General features: G+C 54.9%; 1 protein-coding gene across 1 annotated transcript; it reads right to left on the reverse strand.

Annotated features, from left to right (window-relative positions):
- Positions 1-2909: 2909 nt before the first annotated feature.
- LOC146869712 (uncharacterized) lies at positions 2910-10492 on the reverse strand. Its single transcript, XM_085613037.1, has 4 exons — positions 10330-10492; positions 8894-8932; positions 6309-6397; positions 2910-3962 (listed from the first exon to the last, which is right to left on the reverse strand). Exons 1-4 carry the CDS (start codon positions 10487-10489, stop codon positions 3888-3890), a joined length of 363 nt encoding a protein of 120 aa, XP_085469163.1. The 5' UTR covers positions 10490-10492; the 3' UTR covers positions 2910-3887.
- Between the last annotated feature and the right edge of the window lie 3076 nt (positions 10493-13568).

Consider the following 13568-nt stretch of genomic DNA (forward strand, 5'->3'; position numbering starts at 1 on the left):
ACCCCCTGATCCTCTTAGGCACATTCTGTACCCCCCCCCGCAGCCTGTGACCCCCTGATCCTCTCAGGCACACTCTCCACACCCCCAGCCCCCCGCAGCCTGTGACACCCTGATCCTCTCAGGCGCACTCTGCACCCCCTCCCCCCGCAGCCTATGACCCCCTCATCCTCTCAGGCACACTCTGCACCCCCGCCCCCCGCAGCCTGTGACCCCCTGATCCTCTCAGGCACATTCTGCAACCCCCCCGCGTCCTGTGACCCCTGATCCTCTCAGGCACACTCTGCAACCCCCCCGCGTCCTGTGACCCCTGATCCTCTCAGGCACACTCTGCAGCCCCCCGCCCCCGCAGCTTGTGACCCCCTGATCCTCTCATGCACACTCTGCACACCCCCAGCCCCCCCAGCCTGTGACCCCCTGATCCTCTCAGGCACACTCTGCACCCCCCCCCCACAGCCTGTGACACCCTGATCCTCTCAGGCACACTCTGCAACCCCCCCGCGTCGTGTGACCCCTGATCCTCTCAGGCACACTCTGCAGCCCCCACGCAGCCTGTGACCCCCTGATCCTCTCAGGTACACTCTGCACCCCCCCCCCGCAGCCTGTGACCCCTGATCCTCTCAGGCGCACTCTGCACCCCCCGGCCCCGCAGCCTGTGACCCCCTGATCCTCTCAGGCACACTCTGCAGCCCCCACGCAGCCTGTGACCCCATATCCTCTCAGGCACACTCTGCATCCCCCGCCCCCCGCAGCCTGTGACCCCCTGATCCTCTCAGGCACACTCTGCACCCACCGGCCCCGCAGCCTGTGACCCCCTGATCCTCTCAGGCACACTCTGCATCCCCCCCCCCCCGTAGCCTGTGACCCCCTGATCCTCTCAGGCACAATCTGCAGCCCCCCCGTAGCCTGTGACCCCCTGATCCTCTCAGGCTCACTCTGCAGCCCCCCCACACCCTGTGACCCCCTGATCCTCTCAGGCACACTCTGCAGCCCCTCCTGCAGCCTGTGACCCCCTGATCCTTTCAGGCACACTCTGCAGCCCCCCCCCCCCCGTAGCCTGTGACCCCCTGATCCTCTCAGGAACACTCTGCAGCCCTCTTGCAGTATGTGACCCCCTGATTCTCTCAGGCACACTCTGCAGGCCTCCCCCCGCAGCCTGGACCCCCTGATCCTCCCAGGCACACTCTGCAGCCCACCCATGCAGCCTGTGACCACCTGATCCTCTCAGGCCCACTCTGCAGCCCCCCCTCCGCAGCCTTTGACCCCCTAATCCTCTCAGGCACACTCTGCACCCACCCCCCCACAGCCTGTGACCCCCTGATCCTCTCAGGCACACTCTGCAGCCCCCCTCCGCAGCCTGTGACCCCTGATCCTCCCAGGTACACACTGCACTCCCCCCCGCAGCCTGTGACACCCTGATCCTCTCAGGCGCACTCTGCACCCCCCCCCCCCCGCAGCCTGTGACCCCTGATCCTCTCAGGCACACTCTGCACCCCCGCCCCCCGCAGCCTGTGACCCCCTGATCCTCTCAGGAACACTCTGCAGCCCCCACGCAGCCTGTGACCCCCTGATCCTCTCAGGCACACTCTGCAGCCCCCTCCCCCGCAGCCTGTGACCCCCTGATCCTCTCAGGCACACTCTCCACACCCCCAGCCCCCTCCCCCCCGCAGCCTGTGACCCCCTGATCCTCTCAGGCACACTCTGCAGCCCCTCCTGCAGCCTGTGACCCCCTGATCCTCTCAGGCACACTCTGCAGCCCCCCCCCGCAGCCTGTGACCCCCTGATCCTCTCAGGCACACTCTGCAGCCCCCCTCCCCCCCCCCCGCAGCCTGTGACCCCCTGATCCTCTCAGGCACACTCTGCAGCCCTCCTGCAGCCTATGACCCCCTGATCCTCTCAGGCACACTCTGCAGCCCCTCCTGCAGCCTGTGACCCCCTGATCCTCTCAGGCACACTCTGCAGCCCCTCCTGCAGCATGGGACCCCATGACTTCTGAGGCACACAATACAGCTCCTCCCCCTGGCTGTGACCTCATGGCTTCTCGGGCACACTCTGACACCCCTCTTTCATCCTTTGACCCCTATCCTTCTGGGACACACCCTGAAGCCCCTCTTTCTGCCTCTGACTCCTGAGCTTCTATGACACAGCCTGCACCCTCCTTCTATCTGTAACTCTGGGGCTCCTCAGGCGAACTCTTTGGCCCCCCTTCTACATGTGACCCCCAAGCTGCTCAGGCACACTCTGGGCCCCTCCTGCGACCCCTTTAAATAGCTGTGCCGGGCAGAAACAGGGCCTGTGCACCCTACTACAAATTATGCCCTGTCCTCTGGGCAGCCGCAAACCTGAACCTGCCCTAGGTCAATGCATTCTGTGAGTTATGTAGCGGCTGTATATCATACAACTGTCCAGATGGCATGATCCCTGAACTTTAAAGAGGGGGGTGAAATCCCCTTAAAGGTAGGTGCAGGGAGTGACTGGCCCTCCCTGCAGAGGGATGTCCGAGGGGTCCAGCACTAGCAGCATTACAAAGGGAGATGCAGGAGCGTATGCAGCTCCTTCTTTAAAAGCACCGTGACCGGGGGCACTGACAGCAGGCGCACACACCTCTTGCACCCCAGGCACAATGTGTAGTAAGGGCCCAGGATGACAAACTTAAAATGGGGGCGAGCCACAGTGTTAGACCTCATGGGAACAGGTTCAAATCCTGGAGGGTCCGCTTAGCCTTTCATCCTTCTGAGGTCAATAAAAGTTGGGTAACAATAGACATGTGTTATTCAGTGCCAAGAGGCCCGACTGGGTGTAAGTGCTCTTTTCAAATTGTTATGTCATGTTACTCAGAGGAGTCACTTCAGTGGTGAGGCAGAATCAAGGGTTAAAGTTGTATTAAAAAAATAAAAAATCAGAAATGAGACTTGTGTATATAAATACTTTTAATGTGTTCTCACCACTGTGCCCACCTAGCGCAGCGGCTGCACAGTAAAAACCTTAAATAAACATGTTGCACAAAACATTTTCACTTTTTGCAGCAGTAAATAAATACACATTAAATATCACGATGCTGTGTGGCATTAGTAAATACAGAGAAGGTTTTGCAGTACTGTTGTGTAAAAGACCGTGCCCACCCCTGCAGGCTCCCCCTGGATGCCCCCAATCCGGCTTCAGGTTGTTCTCAGAAGGGGTACACTCAGTTGGCTCTGTACACAACCCAACCTCACAATCCCAAAGTGCTCATGCTGATTAAAACCCTACACCTGCTTTAATACTTACAGTAGGTTGAGTTAGGGGTGGGAGAGGTGACGTAACACAGAATGATGCCCCTCCCATCTAAAGAAAGTCTTGAGGGGCCCCTGAGACTCCCATAAGTCACAGATATGCACAGTCCTGAGGCTGAATGAGGGGAGGGCTGCACCTCAAGGGCTTTAGGGGCCTTCGTACATCCCCCGTTTGGGAGACAGACAGCTGCCGGGTGCTGCTTTCGGCTCTCAGAGCTTGTGAAGGTTCCATCGCACTCTGCACTATTTTTGTCTCCCTGGTCGCCATGTTGATGAAGACATTTTGGAAGTAATGCACAGTGCCTTTGTAGGAGCAACAAGGTTTCATTATCATTTCATCAGTCGCAGAACTTTCCCCAAGAAATCCAAAAAGCACCTTATGTCACATTTTAGGGAAGTTACGTGGAATGTTCCGGAATATCCGCATCCTTCATGCCTTGAGGTGGTGGGTGCACTGAGGCAAAGAAGGGAATGGTGACTCCCGGCTTCTTCCTAATACTGATCGTGTAATCTGTGCCATTCCAGTCACAAGCAACGTCACTCATTCTTCAGACATCCATTGTTCAGGGCTTCGGTGCCCACTGTCAGCACAGCTTGTGGTGTTTTTGCATCCATTGCTTATGGCGCCATATGTGTGAAGTAGGCACGGAAGTCGATCCACCCTCTCCTGGAGGCAAGCGCACAGTACGCCACCTGCAGGTAAACAAAAGCAATGACATAGATTGTTAATATCGCTGGACAGTCCTACGGGCCTCCTGACTTTGGTTTGTTCTTGAAGACAATTTGTGATATCCTGACAAGCCCCCTGACTTCTGTTTGGATGGTAAAATAAAGGAATAATCAGGGTCTAGTTGGTGCCCTCAATCCCTGGTCTCCGGTGCCACTGCACCTGCTACAGACTACTGAGATTTGAGTAGCAAGTGGAACCTGTGTGCTTTAACAGTCATCTTAGCTGTATTGTTCTGAACAGTTTGGCAATTTTAGTGTCGAAGAGACATGATCCTTAAGTGCCCCATAATTTAATAATCTCATCTTGAACCAATAAAGGGCATACCACCAGGGATGGTCTTCTAGGATAGGTACAGGATGGTGGTCCTACTTTTTAGGTTAAAGTGCAAGCTGCTACCACAGTAGAGCTTTGCTATTAACCACTCTGGGGAAAAGGATGTGGCCCAAAGGCCAGAGCTGCGACCTCAGAGCAGGGGATCCTGGCTCAGGTCCGGGCCTCAGCTCAACATCCTGTGATTCCTGTGGTGCGGGCCAAATCACTTCATCCCTCTCAATAGCTGGGTCTGGTGGCTCAGTGGACTAATGCATCCACTGGAGGGGCCTGTCTTTGACCTCATGGTCACAGGTCCACTCAGCCTTTCATCCGTCTGAGGTCGATAAAATGAGCACCATTGAGTTGGGTAACAATAAACATCTGATATTCAGCGCCAAGACACCCTCGGGTGAATGTGCTCTTTAAAAATGCACATGTTTTGTTAATTGAACCTAGATGTTCTACTTTGAGCATATGTTCCACTTTATAAATTTTATTTTGATTTTCCTGTGCCTAAAAATAAAAGATAAATAAAGGCTTCATGTAACCTGATGTTTAGATAAAGCTCTTTAATGCTCTTGGGTCAAGTTCGCATTATAGAAAACTGCAACAACAAAAATGCTTGTATCAACCAGTGAAACACAATGTTGTCATAAACTAGCTGTCCACTAGAGGTATCTGATGGGATATTTTGCTCTTTCATTGCCTGGGCTAGAAGCACTTACTCATGACAATGGCTTTGTAGCTGGACACTTGATGCCAGCCTTGAGCGAATCTATCTTTTAGCAACTGGAATTCTGCTGCAGAAAGCAGACCTGTGAAGACGCGCTGCCCTTGATGACACCAGATGACACTTTTGAGCCATTTTATCTTTCACTCCTGGAAGGGGAACACTCATTTATGAAATAAGCGTATTCAGCCTCATATAATGCTGCAATAGTTCAGCCGAGCCTCAGGTGTCAGTATTGTTCTAGCCTCCCCTTCACAGTCTAGTACTATAGCCGATGGGCGCTTCTGCAGAAAGACCTGTAAACAATCTCTGTCATTGCTGTCATTCTCTAGCTGCACACCAGGTGGCGTCGCTCCGCTATTTTATCTTTCACTTACTGGACGGTGAACACTTCTGCAGGAAGTATTAATGTTCTCAGCCTCGCAGAAAACTGTATAACCCAAGCTGGACAGCAGGTGTCAGTGTTGTGCTAGTCTCCCTTCAACTGTCTAGCTTGCCAATGAACGCTTCTGCTGGTAGACATGTAAACAATCTCTCGCACTGCTGTCATACTCTAGCTGCACACCAGGTGGCACGCTCGCGCTATTTTATCGATCTCTAACTGGACGGCGAAACTTCAGGAAGTAGGCTTGTGCTGAGCCTTACACACTCAAGTAATGGACTGTAGATGGCAGCAGGGGGCAGTGCTGTGATAGGCTATCTCACTGCTTGGACTGTGAACACTTCTTCAGGGAGCTGACCTGAACAGTCTCTGCCACTGCTGTCATGCTCTATCTGTACTCCAGGTGGCACTGTTGGGCTGTTTACATTAGTAGGTCTGTCTGTCCTGCTGGTTCCACTCACTACTCGAGGGCCTCCGACCCAGTACACTGCAGGCTTTGCTCAGCTCACACCTCCTGCTCACACAGCCAATTATTTCCTTCCCCCGCATCCACCCTCATTTATACCCACAACATTGCAACATTAAAGCCGAGCCCCCTCACTCTGAGTGACTCTGGTCCTGTCGCAATATCACAATATTAATAATAAATAATTTATAAGCGCAGGCCACTTCCAGTGTCTTGGCGCCAATGCGAACTGGCTGACAAAGTGAAACAAGGCCTAGAAGGAAAGAAAAAGCTACCTAAAAAACACCCTCTGGAGTCATGAAACACCCCCGCTTTCCCCAATCCCAAATATTTAAACAAAGCAGATGACAGACAGGAGGCCGCAAGCACTGTGCACCTTTGACCTCCAGTGCAAGCCCCTCCTCTTTCTGGCCACTTACCGCAAAGGCGCAGAGCAGAATCAGCATGACGCCTGCGATGACGGCCAGGCAGACGAGGATGATGGCCCAGTTCTTTAGACTGGACCGAGCTGGAAGAGGAGAGCAGGGGGTTAGTGGATGGAGGGGGACACCAGCCGGGGGCCACTGTCCCTGCGGGGAGACCCCGCTGCCAAGTAACTGGGCACCGGGGAGCGCTCCTACTGTGACCCAAGGACGAGAGCACCTGCACTAAAGCATAAGAGAGAGACCCTCTAGAGAACCACAGGATAGAGCACCCCTCCAGAGAACCACAGGATAGAGAGCCCCTCCAGTGAACCACAGGATGAAGCGCCCCTCCAGTGAACCACAGGATGAAGAGCCCCTCCAGTGACCACAGGATGAAGAGCCTCTCAGGTGAACCACAGGACGAAGAGCCTCTCCAGTGAACCACTGGATGGAGAGCCCCGCCAGTGAACCACAGGATAGAGAGCCCCTCCAGTGAACCACAGGATAGAGAGCCCCTCCGGTGAACCACAGGATAGAGAGCCCCTCTAGAGAACCACAGGATAGAGAGCCCCTCCAGTGACCACAACATGAAGAGCCCCTCAAGTGAACCACAGGATAGAGCGCCCCTCCAGTGAAACACAGGATGAAGAGCCCCTCCGGTGAACCACAGGATAGAGAGCCCCTCTAGAGAACCACAGGATAGAGAGCTCCTCTAGAGAACCACAGGATAGAGAGCCCCTCCGGTGAACCACAGGATGAAGAGCCCCTATGGTGAACCACAGGATAGAGAGCCCCTCTAGAGAACCACAGGATAGAGAGCCCCTCTAGAGAACCACAGGATAGAGAGCCCCTCCAGTGAACCACAGGATGAAGAGCCCCTCCGGTGAACCACTGGATGGAGAGCCCCTCCAGTGAACCACAGGATAGAGAGCCCCTCTATAGAACCACCGGATAGAGAGCCCCTCCGGTGAACCACAGGATGAAGAGCCCCTCCAGTGAACCACAGGATAGAGAGCCCCTCTAGAGAACCACAGGATAGAGAGCCCCTCCAGTGAACCAATGATGAAGAGCCCCTCCGGTGAACCACAGAATAGAGAGAGCCCCTCTAGAGAACCACAGGATAGAGAGCCCCTCCAGTGACCACAACATGAAGGGCCCCTCAAGTGAACCACAGGATGAAGAGCCCCTCCGGTGACCACAGGATGAAGAGCCCCTCCGGTGAACCACAGGATAGAGAGCCCCTCTAGAGAACCACAGGATAGAGAGCCCCTCCAGTGAACCAATGATGAAGAGCCCCTCCGGTGAACCACAGAATAGAGAGAGCCCCTCTAGAGAACCACAGGATAGAGAGCCCCTCCAGTGACCACAACATGAAGAGTCCCTCAAGTGAAACACAGGATAGGGCGCCCCTCCAGTGAACCACAGGATGAAGAGCCCCTCCAGTGACCACAGGATGAAGCTTCTCCAGTTAACCACAGGATGGAGAGCCTCTCCAGTGACCACAGGACGAAGAGCTTCTATACTGAACCACAGGATGAAGAGCCTCTCCAGTGAACCACAGGAAGGAGAGACCCTCCAGTGAACGACAGGAAGGAGAGTCCCTCCAGTGACCCACATTATGGAGAGCCCGACCAGTGAAGTATATGATACAAAGCCTCTCCAGTCAACCACAGGATAGAGAGCCCCACCAGTGACCACAGAATGAAGAGCCTTTCCAGTGAACCACAGGATGAAGAGCCTCTCCAGTGAGCCACAGGATAGAGAGCCCCACCAGTGACCACAGGATAGAGAGCCCCACCAGTGACCACAGAATGAAGAGCCTTTCCAGTGAACCACAGGATGAAGAGCCTCTCCAGTGAGCCACAGGATAGAGAGCCCCACCAGTGACCACAGGATAGAGAGCCCCACCAGTGACCACAGAATGAAGAGCCTTTCCAGTGAACCACAGGACGAAGAGCCTCTCCAGTGAGCCACAGGATAGAGAGCCCCACCAGTGACCACAGGATAGGGAGCCCCACCAGTGACCACAGGATCAAGAGACCCTCCAGTGAACCACAGGACGAAGAGCCTCTCCAGTGAGCCACAGGATAGAGAGCCCCACCAGTGACCACAGGATAGGGAGCCCCACCAGTGACCACAGGATCAAGAGACCCTCCAGTGAACCACAGGATGAAGAGCCCCTCCGGTGACCACAGGATGAAGAGCCCCTCCTGTGACCCCCATTATGGAGAGCCCCACCAGTGAAGTATATGATAGAAGGCCTCTCCAGTGAACCACAGGACTGAGAGCCCTCACCACTGACACTACTGCCAGTCTGCCACCACACCCAGCGTCTCACCACTTTGCTCTCTGTGCCTCACACCCAAATCCCTGAGCCCCACCAAGAGCTGCACTTCTGATTGCAGGGTACCCGCCACCCTCCTTCTGAGAGGTCACCCACCCTCCCACTGAACCCCAGGAGGATTCACCCTGACCACTACGCTTCAGAGCCCAGCGCTGGACAGAGGGCGCCTAGAATCCCTCAGATGTAGGGGACCTTAGCAGCTGGGGTCATGGGATTCATACACTACAGGCGGTTGTAGACAGGGTACACTACTCACCAGTTATTGGCTGGATTCCCCCATCCTGAGCGGCGGAGGCTGTGGAGGGCAGAAAACAAACATGGCGGTTACTGGGGAGCGTGATGGCACGTGACTGAGGGCAAACACCACCACCACATCTCTGTGTGCCTAGAAGGACAGACGAGTGCGCTGTGTCAGTGATGACGGGTCACGGAGGACCCGGGGAGGGGGGGGGGGAGTGAGTGGGGGTGGCGTGCACGCTCAGGATTACTGATTCAAGAAAGGATTTGTCGTTAGAATATAGATCCACCTTCACAGATTGACCGTCAACAAATAGTCAACAACAGTTCATCAACAAAGATTTTCTTTCACTCAAGCATTTATCTACCCTCTCAGGTACCAATTATCTACCCAGATTGACAACAATGCAACCATCTCATCTGCCCGCCCCCCAAGGCCCCATCCTTCCATTAACATATCAGTTTATAAATACACCCCATTTTATCGATAGTCATTCACCATCTCAAATCTCTTCCATCCATTGAGCCATCCATCTGTTTCGATTACGTGTTTCTGTAAATGCCCGCAACCCCATCAATCAATCCGTTCTGCCCCCATCTACCAATCAGCTGTCCCATCCATTCTCTTAGCCAATCACAACCCCGCGCCTGGCTGTCGCTTTGTGCCCATCTCTCAGGGTATCAGTTCACTGACTGCATCACTTAACTATATCTTTGATGACTTCTGCTGATCACCCACCCATTGATGCACCACGGATTCCGTCAAGGGACGCACCGGTCCGGTTAATCCATCCGATAACGGTATAGTTCACCCTTCAGGTCAGGCACCAGAACCCATATTCATGACGTCATTAACTTTCTCCATGGGAGAGGCAGGAACCCGCGGGCGGGGGGAAGCGGTGATGCTCTTAGCATGGGAGGTGGGGGGTCGCCAATCCATGAGCGGTAACCCTTCTCTGGGATGTTCTGACCCAGCAAGAGCAGGGTGGTGGGAGGGGTGGGGGGGTTTCCCGTGAGCTGGACGCTATGAGTAGTGACTGGGGGGTCACACCTTGAGCTGGGCTCTTTACCTGGGGAGGAGGGGTGGAAGTACAGGGTGGTAAGGGGTTCAGTGTGGGGTGCAGGCCGCTTACCTGGGGGGTAGGGGGTGAGCGTGGGTGCAGGCTCCTTACCTAGAGGGGGGTGGGGGGTGAAACCATGGTGGTATACGGTCAAGGTGAGATGTAGGCCCCTTATCTAGGGGGGTGAAATCCTGGGTGGAAGGGGTCTTAGGCCCCTTACCTGGGGGGGGCCTGGGTGATAGGGGGTGAATGTGGGGTTCAGGCTCCTTACCTGGGGGGGTGGGGTGGAAGCACAGGGAGGGGGGGGGGTCAGAGAAGGCTGCAGGCTCCTTATCTGGGGGTGGGGTGAGAGAACGGGGTGGTAGGGGGTCAGCGTGGGATGCAGATTCCTTACCTGGGAGGCACAGACACAGCAGGAGCAGGGCGGCCGAGCCCCCCAGCATTAGTACACTCCGGGCGCCCCTCCCCTTCCTCTCTGGTGGAGACAGCATCTCTGAAGCGCCTGGCACGGAGTTGTAGGGCAGAGTTTCGCGCACAGCCTGAAGGAAGGCCATATATACCTGTCACCCAGCCCAACCAGCCTGTCAGGCTCCCGAGGAATGCAAGGGGCGTGGCGACAATTAGAAAACACTTCATTTGCACAGCATTAGTTTTAATTAGTTGCGCTAGGCTAGCCGAGGCTCTGTGCGCACCGAAGGGCAGGTCACGGAGGATGGATGGATGAGTGAGTGGATGACCAACAGGGAAGGTATGTGAGAGGAGGGAACAAGCGAGACAATGGTGGAGGCGAGACGCACCGCCCAGGACTGCAGAAGGCATTCTTCCAGGAAAGGAGGCCGCTTGGCATTGAGTGTCCCTCCTCGGCTGCCATACCCACATTCCACAGGTGCCTTGCACCGAGGGACCGTTGCTGAATGTCAGTTTCAGTCAGTGAAATGTCACTCGTGCTATTCGTTCGCGTGGGCATGCTCTGCCCAGTCCTTGTGCTAAAGTGTGCCAAGGATGGTCCCCTGGGTGACTGCCATCGCATCAAGCTCTGGCAGTGACTTCCCACTTCTTTTAATCCGACTTCCATTGGTTTCAATCCGTATCGCCCTCGCCTCTGACACGTGTTTCTCTCCCGTCGGGAGATTCTCCCAGCCAGAGCTGTGCAGTCGCTGTTCCTGTTTCATGATAAGCAGTGTGAGAACATGAGAAGAGGGACAACTTATGGTACAGCCAATAAGCACGAGTGACAAACAAAATAAATACGTGGAAAATGTAGAAAGGCCAGCCTGGCAGGCGGCCCCAAAACACAATCCCACCTACTACCAGTAGTAATGCCAGCAGAGGTCCATGGGTGCCCTCATTCCACCCTCCCAACGCCGGGTTGTTGCATAGCTCAGCTGCCTGCACCGAGCAATCACCTCCGAGCACCCACTGCCTTAACACACTCACCCCCACCAGCCTCCACCTCTCAGGAGCATCCCTCATCCTTCACCTCTTGTCCCACACAGGGCCCTGCAGAGTCGTGTCTGAGCGACCTGAGCTCTTTCACAGCAGAGGCCGTCCCATGTCCTGGAAAAGACCCCTGGGACTACCATAGGGAGTTTTTTTGCAATTTAAGGAAAATGGAGAGGGAAGAACTGGAACTGAGGAAACCCAGTGCCCGCAGATTTCCTGGGCCCACAGAAGTTTACCATCCCTAGGAAACTCCGTACTTCCGAGATGTTGGAGGGCGCCGGGGCTTCCTGAATGTCTTGCACCTTGTTGGGGTCTGGGGCCACTCCTTGGTCCGAGAACGTGTAGCCAAAGAAGCTGATTTTGTTCTTCAAGAACTGGCACTTTTCTTTGTGCAGGGTGAGGCCGGACTCTTTGATCCGCTGGAGAACGCTGCGGAGTCTTCAGTGGTGATCCTCCACTAACGAGACGTATACCAACAGGTCGTCACTCACATTCAAACATCCTGGGAGTCCGCTGAGGACTTCTCTAATGGTGTTCTGAAACACCTCAGCGGCACTCGAGATCCCAAAGTTGAGGCGCTTGGATCGCCTGAGGCAAATGTGGGTAGAGAATGTGGTAATATAGTGGGAGTCTGGATGTAGGGGCAGTTGGTGATACCCTGACCGCAGGTCCATCTTTGAAAACCACACAGCGCCGTTTAGCTTGCGAAGAATGTCATCGATGGTGGGGGTTATGTGACGTTCTCTTTTTATGGCTGCATTTGGGAGGCACATGTCGGCACAGATGCGGACCTGCCCTGACTGTTTTGATTTTCTCGCCACCACAATCGGGGATACCCATGAAGTAGGCCCGCTGACTTTCTCTATGATCCCTTGCCACTCCAGCGCATCCAGCTTGTCTTCGACTTTTTGCCGTAGATGGAACGCTATGCGCCTATGCCTCAGCGCCACTGATTGAACTGACTGGTCTATGTGGAGAGAGACCTCTTTCCCTTTTAGGCATCCAATTCCTTTGAAGATATTGTCGAATTCCTCCATGATGGCCGCTAATTCCTCTTCTTGGACAGCGAGAGCAAACAAGATCAGCCTCAGCTCTTCTGCTGTCTGGCCGCTTACCAGCATTCCGCTTCCTTCTTTGGTCACATACACTGTGGTGGGGACCTTGAGATCCTGATGCTTAAGTTCGGTTTTGAAGCATCCCGAGAGTGGGATGGGTGTCTTCTGTCCGTAGGCAAATACCCGAAACGTTGCTTTGCGCAATGGTGGACGTGGACTCAATTGCTTATATACGTTGGCGGCCATCAGTTTGATTGAGGCCCCTGTGTCTATGGTGGCCTGCACAGCTTGGTGGTGAATCTGGATTCGGCATCTTGGGAGCCGGCATCTTTTCCGTGGCGGTTGATCCACTGCAAACATATAATGGACGGGGTAGTCACCCGTGTCGTCGTCCATGTCTTTGCTGTCTTGCGTTTCGACTACGGTCTGGGTCGTTTCTTTCCTGGCCTTTGACGACCTGCACACCGCCGCAAAATGGTGCATCCATCCGCAGGCCGTGCACCTCTTCCCTTTTGCCGGGCAGTCCTGCATGCGGTGGGGCATGCCCCCACAGTAGCCGCATTCCTTCTTCTTGTCTTGCGGGCGCCTCCCTGGGCTTGGCGCGACTTGGCTTTTACCACGTTCACCTGCTCCATCTTGATGGGACGGTGGAGGGCAGCCTCCATGTGGGATGCTCTGGCCTTCGCAAGTTCTTTCGATCTCCCCAAGGCCGCAGGGCCTCTATGACTGGCAGCAGGATAGTAAAGGCATGTGGCTGCAGGCCCTACCTGAGTACCAGCAGGCTGTGTGCTTAAGGGGCTATAGGGCCTGCACATATGATGCCCGCTACTCACTGCGATGGAGCGCTGGAGCTGGGCTGAAAACCGGGGGTGAGCTCGCCACCAGTGTAAAGGGGCCGGCAGCGTAGGGTAATAGATGCGAGCTGCGGCGGCCGCAATTAGGACGCAAAATGAGTCTTTGGTTTGCTCGCGTGGTCCCAACTGTGCATGCGGGGCCACGCCTCTTTATTTTATAATGGCGCATGTACTTTCTGGGCGTGGGTAGATTGCACCGCTACCCCGTCGGAGGACATTACAGAGCCGCATCCCAGAATCAGGTGAAGATCACCCTCAGGCAATTGAAAGGCATCCTTCCA

This window comes from Triturus cristatus, chromosome 1_1 (genome assembly GCF_964204655.1).
Source record: "Triturus cristatus chromosome 1_1, aTriCri1.1, whole genome shotgun sequence".
NCBI classification, from domain to species: Eukaryota; Metazoa; Chordata; class Amphibia; order Caudata; family Salamandridae; genus Triturus; species Triturus cristatus.